Genomic DNA, 18,012 nt, shown 5'->3' with positions numbered 1-18,012 from the left:
TTTTATTGTAATATAAATGGTCGTTTTTTTTTATATCACAAATTTATATTAAACAATCAAATCATTGCGAATGCAAAAAAAAAAAACAACACAATCAGAAAAATCTTTAACCAGAATTTTCAAATCGGACAGAGATCGAACCCAAACAGCTAAACTTGCAACAAAATTTGCTTGTCATCTCTCAAATACAAATTTGATTGAAAGAAAAGAATGAATAAGATCGAGAATGTCTACTAGAATAACACCCAACCAATTTGCTTGATCTCCTTTGTACAAATTAATAGCTGAAATTGAGTCAAATGTCACCATAACATTCTGAAATCCACAATCACAAACCACACGTATTGAATTGAGAATCGTTAAGAGCTCAGCATGCAACACCGAAATTGTGGATCCAATAGGCTCACCATCAGATAGCATCACATTTAATTTAAATAAATTTGCATTTTGAGGAATCCATGTAGTTTGGACCGGTCATCAACAGCAACTCCCACCATTCAAACATGCCAAATTACTAATTATTCCCAAATCGACCACACCTGCATCCACAGAAAAAAAAAATTAAAATTATCTGCTCCATGCAAACCAACACCAACATCAGCAATTTGCCTTGATAGCCAAATTGTAATTTAAACCCAATTCCTTATTAAGTCTCCGCCTATCATGCGTCAAGCCACCATCCAAAACTCCAAATTCCCAAAGATAAATACCATTTAAACCTCCACCAATCTTAATCATACCAGCTCTAAAAAAAATTAACAGAATCCGTTATAGCCGCCAAATATCTAATTTCACCAAGCGGCCTCTTACCATGAGTTAATTGATTCCTCTCGAACCTAATATAGTGAATTAATCCACAAAAAATTACAAACTCCATCATCGGCAGCAACTTTAAAACATCAGAAAACCACTCCATACAAGACAAACCTGCAACTTTATACATAGGATAAACCAAATTTGTCTATCTCCAATAAGATCTCATACCTGGACATTCCTTAAAGATATGAATTAAAGACTCGGAATGAAAACCACAAAAATAACAATGTCTTATCACCTCAATCATTTTCCTCAACAGATTGTCATAACACGGCAACACATGATGTACAGCATTCCATACAGTATGAATGAATTTTGAAGGAGAATTAATCTTCCATAAATTCCCCCAACAAATCAGGACCCATAGATGAAGTCGCAACCCTTGATAAGACTCTTAACGCATCAAAAGCAACTATATACCCAGATTTCACTAAATATTCTCTATTTTTAAAATGTACCCAAAATAAAGAATCCGTAGAAATCCTTTAACTTAAAGGAATTTTCAAAATTGCATCTGCAACATCTGATGAAAAACAAAAATAAACCAATTCTCTTTTCTAATAAAAATTATCAAAATCTATCAGACATGAAACAAAATTTGTTGGAGTTGGATTCAAAACATACAACGGTCTATTACACGGCACATCAGGAATCCACTTTGCAGTCATCAAATCAATTGTCCTACCATTTCCCACTCTCCAGCAACTACCATCAATAATAACGCTTTTATTAAACTCATCCAAACATGACTAGCACAGAATCCAAATTCAACTAACCTCCAAACTTCCTTAGCTAAAAGAGCAAGATTTAAAGCATACATATTTCGAAAACCCAAACCACCCTTCTCTTTAGGATAACATAATTTATCCCAATTCACCCAATGAATGCGTTTATATACAGAATCATGATTCCACCAGAATCTAACCATCATTTGTAATTCATCACAAAAGGACTTTGATAATAACTCTATTTGTAACTCTTTGATTAAAAAAAAAAAACTATATTTGTAACAAATAAAATATTTGAAACTCAAATAAATAAGCAACGAAATCATGATATATTGACTTGGTGCTCATTGCCACTATATAAATAAAACTAAACTGAAATCCTAATAATCAAACAACAACTTTTTTTTTTTTATTATATTCTGAAATTGCTCAATCTATAGGTGCCAATTACAACTAGAGGCAATCTTATTAAAACTCAATTGAGTATATAATTTTCTGTACAAATACAATATAGTTCTTAACAAATTGTACCATTTAGTAGTTAGCAAATTGTACCATGGAGTGGTTGGAATATTTTTTTCATGTTGCCAAAACACAAAAATATGGTTCTAAATACTAATCTAAACTATAATTTGATGGTTACCAACATGTTAAGCTTGCTATTTATAAGAGAATGAAAGGAAACGAAATTAAGGAAAAAAGTTAAGCATGATGTAAACAAATGAAAGGGCAGTTCTTTGATAATAAAAAAAGTTCGGCATCCTCTCCTTTTAAACTCCATTAAGGTACATCTGTGACCTGCAAGATGGAAATAAGCCTACAATATCAACCTTATGTTTCTAATATTCCAAAATTTTTAGGAAAAGCAACCATATAAATTTAGATTATATATTGAGGGTTACAAAATCATGAGAACGAATATGCACGGACAAATTAGCCTGTCAAATCAGCGAGCAAAAAAGCAATGCATAATAGATTTCTAAAATCCAAATGCTAATCTTAGTAGAGTCATAAAATATCTTTCCGTTTCATCAGCCATGAGCAAGAATGCAGAAGTTTACTTCCATATATCTTTTACGTTTTAACAGTGTTTCAATGCAATTTTTTTTTTTGTGAACTAATAAAAGTGCTTAGAAAATCCATATTAACTTAATTAACTTTTGTTCGTTAATGGGTAAATACAGCTAAAACGCGTTATGAACCTGAGAGGTTTTATTAAGTTAAAGGCGTAAAGCCAGTGAGAGTGAGGTACTGAACTACTTGCCAAAATTACGTGATACTGATATACCCAATTGGGTGGCGATACGGTCCATACTCACATATGAGGTCCAGTGAAAAATTAATTTCACCGTGTCTTACATGATTTTAGAGGGTATTACACAACACTCTGATTCCTACAACTTTTATCTTTATGTTTCATCATCCTAGCAAAAGAATACTTTAGTGATATTCTAGTACTTAACTGCACAAAAGTTGCATAATGGTGGAATTAGTTCTTGTGTTGTTATTCACTGAGCTAGTACTTAGCAGCACAAAATTTAGAGGAATGTGAAGTTGTCTAGGAGGTTTTACAGAAGTATGAACTTGCCTCAAGCCAAACCTTAAATTATCAGAAGTTAGCTATCTTGTTTAGCCCGAATGTACAATATGATGAGAAAAGTGCAGTATGTGGGGTGCTTGGTGTGGTGGAGACTCAAAATCAAGGAAGATATCTCGGTCTTCCCTCTTTGGTAGGGCGCAGTAAAATAGAGGTTCTTCAATACATAAAGGATCGCGTTTGGAACCGTATTAATTCATGGCATTCCAAGCTCCTTTCCCGCGCAAGCTATTCTTAATTTCACTATGAATGTTTTCTTGCTTCCTAACTATCTTTGTCTAGAAATTGAGCATATGCTAAATGGCTTTTGGTGGTGTAATAAAGGAAAAGACATAAGATGACTCAGTTGGGATAAGTTTTGTGATGTTAAAGAGATAGGTGGCTTGGGCTTTAAAAGGTTGCGTGAATTTAATATAGCTATGTTGGGTTAGCAGGGATGGAGGTTTGTGACTCAATCCAATTCTTTGGTTTCGTGCATTTTTAAGGCTAAATACTTTAAAAATTGTAGTTTTTTGGAAGCAGTTAAAGGTAAGAACCCAAGATTTGTTTGTAGTAGTACCTTTCAAGCAAAAGATTTACCGATTCAATGTTGTAGGAGAAGGGCTGAAAGTGGTGAAGATATTAGGAACGGTCATGATCCTTGGTTGATTGGTGGAATTAAAGGGAAACCATCTATAATTCTTCCTCAAGAAATTGCAGATGCAAAAGTTTCATCTTTTTTTTTTGAAGTTAACTGTAGAAGATGGGATGAAGAAATCATAAGAGATATTTTTAACGAGGAAGATCAAAACCTTATCTTAGTTTGTCGCTTTCTAGTAATTGCATTCAAGACATTTGGTTTTGGAGTTTAGAGAATGATGATTCTTTTTCTGCGAAAAATGCTTACAAATGGTTATGTAATGGGACCCAACTGGTTGGTAATAGTATGTGGAAGAAGATGTGGAGCTTGAAAGTTCCCCCTAAGGTGTGTAATATGCTTCACGTGCTTGTAGATATGTTTTATCTACAGATGTTGTGCTTATGTAGAAACGTGTGTCTGTCAATCCTGTTTGTGCTATCTGTAATTTAGATTTTGAGTCTATTTTACATGTGTTTAGAGATTGCATGCGCGCTCAGTCTGTTTGGAACGCGTCTGGTTTGGGTAAAGTGTTTGGTGACGATTTTCTTTGCTTTAAAAATTTGTTGGAATTCATTCTTGCGAATTTTAGCGCCGAGAATTGTTGTTTGTGGGCTATGGTTGTGTAGAATATGTGGTTGAATAGAAACAATTCTATTTGGAATAATTCAAGGAATTCTGCAGATATTTGTTTTCGTTTAGCGTGCAATAGGTTGAAGGAGTGGCGGGATGCTTAATTAAAGGGGATGAATGTTTGTGTCCAGGTTGTTCCAGGTGGGGCATGGTCTGCTCGGGGTGAGATTTTCTGGTTACAGCCTCATCCATCTCACTTTAAACTGAATGTGGATGCCTCTATTATCTCGGGATCGGGTCTGCTAGGTTTAGGGGCGGTGCTACGGGACTGCAACGGTAAGTTTTGTGGAGCTTTTTCCAAACTTGTGCGGGTGATTGCTTGTCTCGTGTAGGGGAAGCTATGGGAATTCGGGAAGCTCTAAGTTGGCTCGACAGAAAGGGTATGGACGACTGTCTTGTTGAAACCGATGCAGAGATGGTGGTTTTAGATCTTAATCAACCTGCTTTCAGGTTTTATTACGACATTGTTCTTGATGATTGTAATAGGTTGATTCATTCGTTTAATAATGTTAATATCATTTTTGCTAGTCCTTCAACGAATAATGATGTTAGTATCATTTCATTGCTCAAGCCTTGTATTCTGATTCTATTTAGTTGATGGTATTTTATTTCAGAGGAAAAAACACACACTCAAAGTTTGTTAATTTGATTGTTGATATATGTGAAATATGAAAATGAGTAATATATTAGACTAAAGTGAGTATATAATAATAAATGGTCAATTAGATTAAATTGATAAAAAAGAAATCACTATAATAATGAGTACAAATATTATTCTGGGTTAAATTGACCAAAATTATGAGTTCAGGACTAAATTGAACTTATTCCAGTAACTATTTTCTCTATTGATCTTCCGTTTCCCTCCCTCTAAACAGAAATTGATGAGAATTTATCGTTTACTACTATCAGCACCCTGTTTCAGGTCTGAAGGTAGAAGATGACCTTAGCGGCAGGGATCGGGTACGCTTTGCTTGCATTAGGACCGTCACTTTCACTCTTCGTCTCCGTTATCTCCAAAAAGCCTTTCTTGATCCTCACCGTCCTCTCCAGGTACATATACTACTAACCCTTTTCCGGTTTCCCTTATAATTTCACTTTCCCTTTCATTATTCAATGTTTAAGTTCAAAGTACGTCACGAAAAATTTCTAAAATTTGAATGAAATCAATATTTCTATCATTTTGCATTCTTTTTTTTGGGTAATTTGACTTTTAGATGTTAAAGAATGCATTTCTACTTAGCTCATGTCAGTTATCTTTTTCATATGATGGATTATGTCTATCTATAGCTTAATTGAAATGGGCATTGTCTAATTTCCCATATGAATTCGATTTTAATTTGTTTATGCTGGCTTTTCATGGGATGCTGCAATCAATTTATGCAGTGCACTGTTATGGCTTATGAGTCTCATTGTGTTGTCTGCAATATGGAGGGCCTTTCTTCCTCTGAAAAGCTCAGCGTGGTGGCCATATGCATTACTTATAATAACATCAGTTAGTTTCCAAGAAGGGCTTCGGGTTTTTTTCTGGAAAGTTTACAAGTAAGTTTGTATCCCTCTACTTGGTTTTTGTTGTCACTAAATGTAACTTGGGCTCAATTAAGCAGTCATAAATTACAGCATTAGTTTGGATTGACACGGTCTAAGCATTTTTTTAATGGATTGTGATGAATGTGCTTATCAACTGTATGTTATGTTCATGAATAACGCTTGCACAAAGCTATGCTTTTGTTCAAACGTTCATTCATAGCCATGGGCTTAAATGCTCACAATGTATGAAAGGCATATTGGATTGTGAAGTTACTGTACTTTGCAAGTGATTTTCACAATTTAGAGTTGTTGATTTAATCATTCTGTGATAGTCAAAAGGATTAATGTGACGGGAAGAAGGAACCTACCATTTAAAGCTTTGCAGGCTAGAAGTGCATAGTGAGAGAAGGGTTACTGCATTTTAAATCATTTTTGGTGCTTTTTCTGTTTTATGCTGCTGGCTTTCCGTTTTCTTGCGACCTTTGTCACTGTATAAATACCAAGCGTGTTACCTTCGAGAAAGTTATTTTGCAATCGTGTTACATGAAATGCTTTCTCATGTATGGACAAATAAAATGCAACTGATGTCTAGAATTGCCTTTTGTACCATCTTATTGTTGTGAACTTGTGCAGGCGGCTGGAAGATATATTGGATGCTTTTGCAGACAGGGTCTCCAAACCCCGCTTATTTGTTACAGATAAGATGCTAATTGCGTTGGGTAAGCTTTCATGAGCTTTCAAGTTCTTCCTCCATTTGCCACTTACTAGGCCTACAAGTTTCGTTTGCATTTAGGAAAACTCTAAATTCTTCTCCTCAACTTGTAAAGACGATAATGCATGCAGTACTTCTATAGTTTCCTGCACATAAAACCCACTATTTTTCTTAGAGTGATATATCTGCTTATTTTCTTGATAATTCAATGTGTAAGTTATTGTCACTTAAATGGAATTATGCAGCTGGTGGATTAGGTCATGGTGTGGCACATGCTGTGTTCTTTTGTCTTAGCCTCTTAACACCAGCATTTGGCCCAGCAACATTCTTCATAGATAGTTGTTCTCAGATGCCATTTTTTCTTGTTTCTGGTAAGCTTTTCATTTTATGTTTTTAACATTTTACTTTATTTTCATGATAATGATTCAATGAAATTGATGAAAGAAAGTATATTTGTCACCCAACAAATGTACTGATTTATTGATTCATTTTTGTAACCTAACTTTCTTAGCAACAGTTAAACAGTTATCGGTGCAGACTTGTCTTAGTGATTAGATCTTTTTTTTTTTGGTAGTTTGTAGTTACTTAAAAAGTTGCATTGCGCTAAGTTTTTGTCATTGGATTGCAGCTATTATTGCTCTTGCATTTGTAACAATCCACACTTTCTCAATGGTCATTGCATTCAATGGGTATGCGGAAGGGAACAAAGTGGACCAATATTTTGTCCCCGCAGTTCATCTTCTTGCAGCATTGCTGGTACAAACAAAAGGCTCACTCTTTTTCTCTATATTTTTATGCTATTTAATATTAAATTTTGCTTTTTATATCCAGTAATTACCTTGGAAGTTAGAAATTGAAATGAATGAATTCTATAACGGTAATAACTTAGAACACATGTTGATAGATGTTCATGATATTGGCTGCAGCAGACCTAAAATTTAGAAGGTTTGCATCACTGGAATTGCTGCTGGAATGTCATTGCTTTTTATAGTTAGATCTTCCAAAGCTTCATTAAGCCGATAGGAAATCATGTGGAACCGGAAGACCTTAAAATCTCAAAGCTCATTTAATCAATGCTTTTTTACCTAATTATAATTTATAAGACGATATGATTGATAATCAGAATCATTTCCTATGACTATTATTGACAGCTATTTATCAATTTATGGTGTGAAATAGTAATATTTCTTATTTTGTGGAATTGTTGAAGATATTTACCTTTTTGTGGTAAATCTTTCCATGAGCAAAACAATCTAGAGGTGATTCTAGTCCAGATCTGGACCAGAAGACACCCCTTAAGGGGGTCAGTTCCAGTTCTTAATAGGGTATTTTAAATTTGTTCTGTTAACTCTTGTGAAAGAAAATGATAATACATTGATTCTTTAACTCTCAAATCATGTCAAAGTCTCAACATAATAGAATGCTGAAGTACATAGATGATTTGAGAATCTTCATTAGAATTATCAACTCGGGGTAAGATGGAAATTCCTAGCCTTGTTCTGTGTCCGATTCAGAATTGGAAAATAGCTTGGAATTGAAACATTGGCCAATTCCATGAATTGCAATTTGAATAGAGGTAGGGGTGACCCCGAAGTTGAATCTGAACCAAGCCAATGGGATCCCAATTCCTCCAGAGGACATAATGTAAGTTAAGGAGGTCAAATTGAAGATTTCAAAGCAGGTTTTTATAGGTTTCTCTTAGTATTACTTCAGATTTTTCAACTCCCAATTTATTTAAATATTCCCAACATAATATCTAGATCATCATCCAAGTGTTCGAGATCAAATATTATTTAATTTTTTTGTGTTGAAAAAAGGGAAAAATTATTTTGAAGTCAATTTTTAAGAATTCAGTTGCTTATTTATCCTCTCAGAATTTAGAAGAATCAAAGCCTTTATACCTTGCACACCTTAATTTAGTTATATACCTTGATACCTCAGATCACTATGTACCGACAGTTAGTGTACAATTGCTTGTGAAAATAATTATCTTCTTCATTCTTCTTGATATATTGTCCAAGAATCAACTCTTTGATTTATTTGTCAGCCAACGAGAGCTGTCTCAACTCAAGGGGTAACTAGTAGAAATGCTCGTTTTCAAGTTTGGGGTTCGAACCCCCATTCTGTCAAAAATGAATTCCATTTAATAGGCGATCTGTAAATTTTACTGTGATACCTCACCAAAGTCAATGGTTTACCCGGCCTTAGGACTGGGTTGACCTATTGGTACCTGAACTTCTGTTCACCAAAAATGAATAGAAGAACTCTTTAGTTGTCTGAATTCTGGGGTGTTGATGTGAATATAATATTCCCTCCGTCCTACAAATATAAACATAAATTAAGAAAATAAAAACGGGGTTGTACTTATTTGATGGGACATCAATAAGTTGAATTTGCCTCTAGACTCATGGGACGAAGAGAGTAGGTAAATAAGTTGTAGCAAGGAACATCTGTACCTCCAGTAGCAGCGTAGTGTTTATTCGAGAAATGGAAATCAGTGTGTTGTTTTAGCTCATTCAGGCATTTAGAATCTGAAACAAATGGTCTCAAGCTAAGAAGTTCTTGGCAAGCACAGCTCTCCTTAACTGAGGTCGATTATCGTACTAATAATCTTGGATTAGCCCCACCAAAGCCAATAATGCAAGTGTATGATTCGTGGGTAAATTGTCCTGTATGCACTTCTCTATTCGAATTCTTAATTTTCTGCATATTGTTTGTATATCAACCTTCTCTCTTGCTTCAAGAACTCATTGATGATGATGTTATTTGCAGTTTCTGTTTTAAATTGCTCTGACTTGTTCTCGTTCTTATATAGACGCTGGTGAATTTAGCATCTGGGGGATGTGTTGTTGGGATTCCTCTTCTCTACCTTGTGGCAATCTTAACATTAATGCATTGCGCGAAAATGACATTGAGGAGATTAACAGAAAATAGAACAGAAAGTATTTCATAGTAAGTTGAGTTTTGTAAAGCATGTCCTTTCCCCAGAGGGAAATTGTATCTATTACGCCTGTGGAGATTTGTGAATGGCGTAAAGAAAAACTGGAAATGAAAGAAAAAACTTGTTTCTGTTGCATCCTAGCAGGTCAATTTATCTGTAGTATTATTATCAAATTAGATGCATATAAGATTTAGAGTCTCATTGAAAGATGATGTTTTGCAGGGCAAATCTTTATATATGATTCAGTTTGAAATCAATCATATGGATGCTTCTCACGATGTAATTAAGCTGCATATGAACTGTGTAAACTTGATTCTACTTAACATAGTGATTATACTTTTTCTGCAAGGAAAAATTCTGATGGAGCATAGAGCTGCTGTTGTTTTATTTCAAACGGTAAACATAAAGAATTTCGGTTAAGATTTAGAAAAGAGCTGTTGATAGCTCTTTTGGAAGGATTATCAGTTAAATCAACCTAAGTATTAAAATATGTTAGTAATTTTTTACTTTTATCAGTTAATCTGTAATTTCAACTATTGTTTGTTAATGCTATTTTTTCGTTTAAAAAAAGACTTTCATTTAAAACAAATTTACTGTAAAACTAATGCTTAATTATTTAAAAGTAAAATATAATATTTTTCAAAATAAATAATTCTTAGGTCTACTACATTCCTAGCTCCTTCAAGTTGTTCAAAAAGTACAGGGATCGGTTGTAGTTTTTGGAGGAATTGGAGAATGTATTAAGCCTAATTCCTAATATAAATTTAATGATTCGAATACAACTGTAATAAGTGCATAAGCAAACATTTTATAAATTATAACTTGTTTGTTATTTGATTAGGAAGTAAAAAATAATTGTTTAGAGAGATTCCAAAAATAATGATTTAGAAAATTAAAAATTGTGATTTTACAGGAGTTGTAGTTCTAAATTAATTTAATTCTTGGACTTTTTTAAATGAATCATTATCGGTAATTTTGACTTTATTAACTGTAAAAGAGTCATTATATTAGTAATGTGAAAAATCAAAAGCCATAATGTCCAGTTTTGGATTTCAAAGACCATCATAAAAATAAAGCCAAAATCGAGGGACCATGGATGTAATTTATTTTTGATAAACTATCAATTGGTTTTGTAGCAGACTTGTAAGTAGCTGATCATTTCCTGTAATCCTACATAAATAATTAAAAAAATAGAGGATCTCACCTCTCATTTGAGTAATTCACACTTCACCTATGAAGCACAGACTCGGGTGCGGACACAGCAAGCGGCATTTTTAGAAAATATGAGACACGGGTGCGGCGGGACACGGCAAATTCTATATAATTAATTATATATATTAGATATAAAATATATAAAAAAACTTGCTAAATCAGAAAACAAATCGAAGAAGGAAGAGAATGAAGCTCTAAGTGTTTATAATCGCGATACACATGCGAGAATTAAATGTAGTTTAGGTTTTTTTTTTTTTTTGTCAAATTTTGTAATTGAACCATAGGTTTTAAAAGATTTTAAAAAAAAAACCCTAAAGTTTTACATATTTTCACCATTAGCCGAGTCCCCGCCGTGTCCCACCGAGTCCCTACCGTGTCACTGCCGAGTCTCATCCGTGTCCCTGCCATGTCCCATCTGTGTCCCATGTCACCGCCGTGTCCCGCCGAGTCCCCGAGTCCGGTGAGTCCGACATGGCCACAGCGACCCCGGGAAAGAGTCCCTGCTTCATAGCACTTCACAGATATCACCAATTTGAACAACCCATTCAAGGAGTGAAAGTGAAACTAAAATTTAAAGTCAAACAAAATAATATAATAACAACTGATATTCAATCTGAATCTTATTTACTGAATATTCTGATTTACAACTCAAATATTAAAAGAATTCTAATAAAGAATAGAAAGAACAAATTACATGGACCAACGAACAAAATTAGATGAGCATGAGCTTAACTATTTGTATTCTGATTTCATTATTATGAAACATAAAAAATGTGATCCGTAATATGCACAAGTAGTATTTGAAGTAGATAGAATGTGAAAAACTATGATCAGTTGCTACTTTTGTTGAGCTCAACTTTATGTTCACTTGAGAAAAAACTTCCAAATATCTCTGTCAGTCAGTTCCTTCACTAAACGAGCCCCAAAAATGCCCTCTTCATCTACCAGAGATCTCAGGTGCCGAACTCCATTATTAAAGCCCACATAATTTCTCTTTGTTGCCATGTATACCACTCCATATGGTGGCCGCAAACACTGCTTATTCAAAAGTAGAGAAATGAAGTTAAAAATAAAACCGTATCAAACAGATACTTATTTGTGTGTGTAATCCAGATTTCACAGAAGCAACACTTTTGTTCAGTTATTTATCCATAGGAATCAGGTGTAAAATTTCGATACTAGAATACAACAAACAACAACAACAACAAAGCCTTAGTCCCGAAATGATTCGGGGTCGGCTAACATGAACCATCATAATGTAGCTAGCTACCAATAACAGGTATGAATTGGATTCATACAATTAATCAAGATATAAACATCAAATCTAATGATTGACTTTATAGTTAACTCAACCAGATAGAGAAGGTTATGAAAAGGGAAATTATTGGTAATCACAAGCGCCTAATCGCATGGACAAGCTAGCTTCAATTCCTGCATTTATCAGTATTCTACCATCACTGCCGTTTATCAAATGTAAGAACTTATTATTTATACTTGTTCATCTATCATTGCTAGCATTCAGCTGCTATTGTGGCAACTTAAATTAACCTGTATATTTACTGATTCACAAATTTTTGACAGATTGCCTCAAAATGTTCAAATTCTAAGCCAATCCTTCCCTAGACTTGTGCAATTGCCTATCTTCTCCACTAAATTCTCTAACTCTGTATCTTGTTCCATGTCATCACCTTTGCTAATTAGATCGCTGAAAAGGACGAATTAAGTACACCAAGAAATAGAGCAACTGACCTTTTTAATGAGAGCATAGAGCTTCTTTAAATTGGTGACAGAGTATGGGATATCCGTCATCAGAATAACATCATATCCGCCTTCTCCATTATCAGTCTCACTAGCCCTCTCCCAGGCCCGGCTACCTGAAAGCTTTCTTGATCTCCTTGAGGAAGTTTCCACCCCTACAGTGCTACCATCTTGGCTACTACATCCATCCATGAAATCCTCCTCAGAGAAGCTCAGGCTTGTCGCTGTTGTCATTTCAAAGCCATCTTTCCTCACGACAGATAGGACAGTTGGAAGTTCTTCCCAGTCCCCAGCATAGAAGCGAACTGATGGCGACAGGGTTTGTCTTGATGGAGTAAGAGGGCTCTCTGGCTGTCGGCTCTGCCTGTCCCGAGCTTGCTCAAGATTAGCAAGGACATTTGGTATAGTCATGCACCTTATGGATTCTGCATTCAGGTCTTGGAAGTGCACTGTGCAAGCCCCCTGCAATTGACACAACATCAAGGAAGGTGTCACAAAACATCTTAACTTTCATGATTTATTACAAGAGCACAAAAGAGAGCTAATATCATTAAAAAAATAACTTAAATCAGACAAATTATTGTTGAAACCTCCTGATCTACTCAATTTCTTGTGACTGTAAAGATGGGAACATGATGCTTGTTGTATTTTCTATTGTGCAAGAATCTCTGAACCTTGCCAGCTATTTATTTCATAAATATTGCTTCATAAATAGAGAGGAACTTAGAGAAACAAGTGGTTTTACACATAGCAGTACTTAGTATTGAATACAAGCTTCACGGTGGAGGCCACAACCTAATTACTAATTGCTTCCTCATAACATTAAAATCATGAACAGAGGGGCACTAAATATTCTGAAAAACATAGCTAAGTGCAATTTAGTGGGCTAAAATTTGGTGAGAAACCTTGTTGTATTAACAATATTTTGAAATACCATCATAATTAACATAATTCAGAAAGAATTTAGGACTATGGTCAACAGAATTTACCTTCAGGCAAGCAAAGATTCCTGGAAGACCATAGCTACAACCAAGCTGCAAAAATAAAAAAGCAGAAAGAACAACCGTCAGCTGATTTTGTTAATAGCCTTCAAATGATAAAAAAGACTATCCACATCAGCATAATATCAAAAATAAAGGAAAGGTAACAGCTCCTACATCACCAAAATAAAGGGTAGATAGTAAAGTTTCTTCATAGTTGAACAAGGTTAACTAGAAAAGCTAGTGAGGAGAACTATTCAGGGTCACTCACAAATAGTTTATTGGTATTTATCTTTAGGACACAACTTTTCTGAACACATCAGAAACAGTCATTTTTATAGTTGAATCTAGAGAACTAAATCAATACATAACTTCTTAACCAACAATGCCAAAAAAAAATCTTTCCATCCATAATAACATGAAAGGAATAAGTCTAAAAGAAGTCCTTTCACCATTACCATAGAGAATAAATTATTTAATTTTGATCAAGTTTAATATGCAAAAGGCAAGCCAATACTTCTTGTATAGCACCACAAAACAATTCTAATATCCATTAATTGTTGTTACCATCTGTCCAAACAGTTAAAACAATTATGAAACCCCAAGTTTAAATAGCATGCCCACACATTGTTCATCATAATAACCAATGTCCTGTGACTTCAGTTTAGTGTCATGCCTCTCTCAAATGCATGCAAGAAAATATGAAAAGTTGGAGGAAATTTTTCAATAATTTAATTACCTCAAGCACCCTTTTGCCTCTAAAGCTCAATTGTCCATCACGGATATCATGTTTGAGTATATTTACTAGATCAATGGAGCTGTCCCAAGACTTCAACGATCCTACAATACCAGAAAAACCTAAATGTTACCAACAATCAATTCAGTAATTTAAATTCTGAATCCTAAATTGCACTGAACTAAAACTTTTATTTTCAAGTATATACTGAACACCTGACAAACTTACCATCAGATTTTGAGGATATCATTTCAGAACCAGCGAATCCAATAATATCAGCGACACTAACTTTTCCCTGAACAGGTCAATGGAAGAGTAAAGCAAGTAAGTAGTCATGAACATTAAGTTGTGGCATTGTATCTGACAGGGTAAGAAAAACATTTTCTCAAGTTGTCAATTGCAATGTTTTGAAATTATACAACAAAGACTTTATGAAAAATAAACCACATAACACATTCTTCTAGAAAGAAACAAAGAACCAAATTCCTGTTAATTTAATCTTTTGCACAAATGAAAACCAATTGCAATAAACCGTGAATAGTATCTTGCATACCTTGAACACATTCATCCCTTGCAATTCGACATTCTCTCCCGCATATTTATAAGGATGAAACATCTGCGGGGTGTAATATAAGGATGTGAATTAACTTCAAGGGTAAATCTTAATATAATATATATATTAGGTTATACCTCCATTGCACAGACACATAAAATTATGAATTTCCTACCTTTGAAGGGAGAATTTCAACTGCTGGAGAAGGGAGGTGCACATCTCTCTCTGAAACACTGGAGATGCTGAGACTTGTCCGATCATGCGGCATCAAGCCAGGTAAGCACTGAGCAAGCAAGGATGGTGCACGCATTGTACTTTATCTCTTAGAAATCAATCCTTCGGAAAGAACACTACCTATAAATACCAATATTTCATATCAGTAATGTTGAAAGGAATCTGAATTAGCAGCAAAAGTATTCTTAGAAATAGAAATCAGATCATCAATCATTCCAACCAATAAGAAAGTGTATTACGTGTGTGTGTGGAGAGAGAAGCAACATTAAAATAAAATGGATACTATTTATTTATTTTTAAAAAGAAGGAAATCTGCAATTCCAAACAAAACAGTAAGCATAAATATTACATATTCTACAATTTTGAACTATGAACTGAGCATTTGGAAAAAAAATAATAACAACAAAAACACCGTCCGTAAAATATATACAGCAAAGCAATATAACATCAACAAGATAAATGATAGACGCCTTACAAATACATAATCAATCACATTAATTGACAACGAAATTTAACGACAAAAGGACAATGAATGAGAGGATTCGCAGCTAATTTAAATCGATAAACCGAAAAACTTCTACACTCATTTAAAATTAAGAACGTACGAAGATCTACAATCATTATGAACAACATACCTACCAAATTACCACCACTGTATGCATTGCAAACTAAACAAAAAGAGGAAAGATACTCACCGAGAAGGAGACGGAGAAGGAGATAGAAAGCTTAATTGCAAGAAAAGAAGCGAATAATATTATAAGGTGGAAAAGGAAAATATGATCGAAGAAAAGTCTGTAATCTAAGAGAAGAGATCGTCGTTCTCATTTTGAAGTCAATAAATTAAACAGAGTCTACTACCAAACCCAAGAGGGATACGCGAAGAACCTTCTCATTCACGACTCAGAAACAGTTCATCTTTCTATATTACTATAATACCCTACGGTCTTTCCATTTATCACGGCATTGGACACTCTCTCAGCAGTGTAGTTCTACTTGAACAAAAAGTCCAAAAACCGATTATCAAACCCGATTATCAAACCGAAATTCTTATTTGATTTGGCTATTTTAATATTTTAATTTGGTTCGGTTGTCAAATTTTTTCTTGTTCAGTATTCAGTTATCGGTTCGGTTATTTTTTAAAAAAACATTGGTCTAACCGAATACTGAACAGAATTTATGTTTAAATAAAAAATATAATTTTACTTATTTATTTATTCTTTCATATTTAAATTTGCACAAAAAAACCCCAAAATTTTAGTTCTAAACATTATTGAATTAATTTATAATATATGAGATATTTGGTTAATTGATTTTGAAATTGCAAATTCCAAATTAATGAAGCTAAAATTTTATAATTTATAACAATTTTAACATTTAAATTAAAAATATAAAAATTTCGATTATTTGATTGGTAACCGAACTGAAATTTTTTTATTTGATCAACTTCGATTATTTTAGTTATTTGGTATGGTTCGGTTAACCGACAGTTCGGTTCGGTTAGTAACTGAACTGATACTCAGCCCTAGTTCTGCAAGGTAAATTATAATCATGGCTCCTCAACTTTGTCTTTATTTTTATTATAGTCCATAAACTTCAAAACGAGAAATTATAACTCATGACTCTGGACTTTACTAACATAATGTCACGTATCAAAAAAAAGATTGAATTGGTTATTTACCATTCAAGTCCGTTATTATTTATTTTCAGCTTATTTAGTTATTTGTTTCTTTTGCTGTTATTTGTATTCCTTTTCTGGATTGATTAGGTGGATCGTGATCGTTTAAGGTTATGTGATTCTCTAGAAAATTTGTTATGCTATTTTGTCATTTAGTAAAGTTGTTATCCAGTTATATATTATCACCGTTGTCCCTTGTACCCAAATCTATACTCATTCTATTTAGAGACGAGCACATGGCCATGGCAAATAAATCAATGAAATTATCAAATTATTCCTTTCTATTTTCTGCTTCTTTCTCTCTCTTTCTGTCCCTATCTTTTTCTACTCTCAAATTCATCACTTTTCAGGTCACTAACCTGACATTAGTATCACAAAACACCTTTCCTCCGACCACCATTTATGGCCAGCAACTCCATTAAGACACGAATTGGAGCAACAAATAGAAAAGCAAAAGCAGCAATGGAAGCTCTCGAACTATAGCTACAATAGATTATTGAGCGTTTCAACAATTAGTTTGAGGCAGCTGCTGAGAAAGTAGAGAGAATGCAGACTCGACTTACTGAGATACAAACTACCTAACAGAACCAAATCATCACTCATCGTTTAGAGCAGAACCAAGTACATAAGCGTCAAATAGACTCCCAAGCATCATTCGAAGATAAAATATGCCAAACCTTAGCTGATTTGGCTAGGTTGGCAGATTCTAGACAAACTAACTTAGAATCCCTCCATATTCTCTAAGCCAAAGAGTTTCTTCCTCCCAAATCATCACCCCACAAACTTATCATGTCAATAGAAACATTGCTTCCTATTGAGACCATCAAGAGAGGGGAATATTAGGTAGCGGGCCACAAGAAACAATCACTGGAGAACCAGCAACAAACAACAATACACCCTTCTTCAACAAACTTATTCCAAAATGTGATTTACCTTCCTTTGTTGACACAAACATGGATTTATGGATCAGTAAATGCTTTAGATATTTTCAGCTCTTTGAAGTGCTCAAGAGAAGAAGGTGGAGCTAGTAGGCCTTTACTTGCAACGTAAAGCTGAAAAATGGTACAGAAACTGGATTCCTACTGATCCATTAGTTTCTTGGGAAGATTTCTTAGTGGAAATAGAAAAGAGGTTCAAAGGAACTCAATAGAAGATGTGGTGCAATAAATAGAGCAGGTCAAGCAGGATTCCATTGTGGATGCATATCAAGATCAATTTGAATCCACTAAGCTGAAAATAGAGAAAATTCATGCAACCATAACTGAGGCCTATTACATTTCCAGTTTCATAACTG

At 34.2% G+C, this 18,012-nt stretch overlaps 2 protein-coding genes across 2 annotated transcripts; one reads left to right on the top strand and one right to left on the bottom strand.

Moving 5' to 3' along the window:
* The first annotated feature begins 5,226 nt into the window (after nucleotides 1-5,226).
* Nucleotides 5,227-9,827, top strand: LOC136224878 (gamma-secretase subunit APH1-like). Its single transcript, XM_066013308.1, has 6 exons — nucleotides 5,227-5,440; nucleotides 5,774-5,929; nucleotides 6,551-6,636; nucleotides 6,875-7,000; nucleotides 7,258-7,385; nucleotides 9,445-9,827. The coding sequence occupies exons 1-6, from the start codon at nucleotides 5,328-5,330 to the stop codon at nucleotides 9,580-9,582; spliced, it is 747 nt and encodes a 248-aa protein (XP_065869380.1). The 5' UTR covers nucleotides 5,227-5,327; the 3' UTR covers nucleotides 9,583-9,827.
* A 1,542-nt stretch (nucleotides 9,828-11,369) lies between these two features.
* Nucleotides 11,370-15,925, bottom strand: LOC136223540 (uncharacterized). Its single transcript, XM_066011597.1, has 8 exons — nucleotides 15,739-15,925; nucleotides 14,985-15,163; nucleotides 14,810-14,872; nucleotides 14,485-14,551; nucleotides 14,260-14,360; nucleotides 13,530-13,574; nucleotides 12,532-13,002; nucleotides 11,370-11,817 (listed from the first exon to the last, which is right to left on the bottom strand). Exons 2-8 carry the CDS (start codon nucleotides 15,117-15,119, stop codon nucleotides 11,647-11,649), a joined length of 1,053 nt encoding a protein of 350 aa, XP_065867669.1. The 5' UTR covers nucleotides 15,120-15,163; nucleotides 15,739-15,925; the 3' UTR covers nucleotides 11,370-11,646.
* Nucleotides 15,926-18,012: the final 2,087 nt, after the last annotated feature.

This window comes from Euphorbia lathyris, chromosome 3 (assembly GCF_963576675.1).
Source record: "Euphorbia lathyris chromosome 3, ddEupLath1.1, whole genome shotgun sequence".
NCBI lineage: Eukaryota > Viridiplantae > Streptophyta > Magnoliopsida > Malpighiales > Euphorbiaceae > Euphorbia > Euphorbia lathyris.
This window is presented reverse-complemented; position numbering and strand designations above follow the sequence as displayed.

Coding starts and splice junctions, on each gene's coding strand:
- LOC136224878 (XM_066013308.1), top strand. CDS start 5,328: ATGACCTTAGCGGCAGGGATCGGGTACGCTTTGCTTGCATTAGGACCG. Junction 5,441..5,773: donor ATCCTCACCGTCCTCTCCAG/GTACATATACTA, acceptor CAATTTATGCAG/TGCACTGTTATGGCTTATGA. Junction 7,386..9,444: donor ATCTTCTTGCAGCATTGCTG/GTACAAACAAAA, acceptor GTTCTTATATAG/ACGCTGGTGAATTTAGCATC.
- LOC136223540 (XM_066011597.1), bottom strand. CDS start 15,119: ATGCGTGCACCATCCTTGCTTGCTCAGTGCTTACCTGGCTTGATGCCG. Junction 14,552..14,809: donor AAGGGATGAATGTGTTCAAG/GTATGCAAGATA, acceptor TGACCTGTTCAG/GGAAAAGTTAGTGTCGCTGA. Junction 14,361..14,484: donor GATATCCTCAAAATCTGATG/GTAAGTTTGTCA, acceptor CTGGTATTGTAG/GATCGTTGAAGTCTTGGGAC.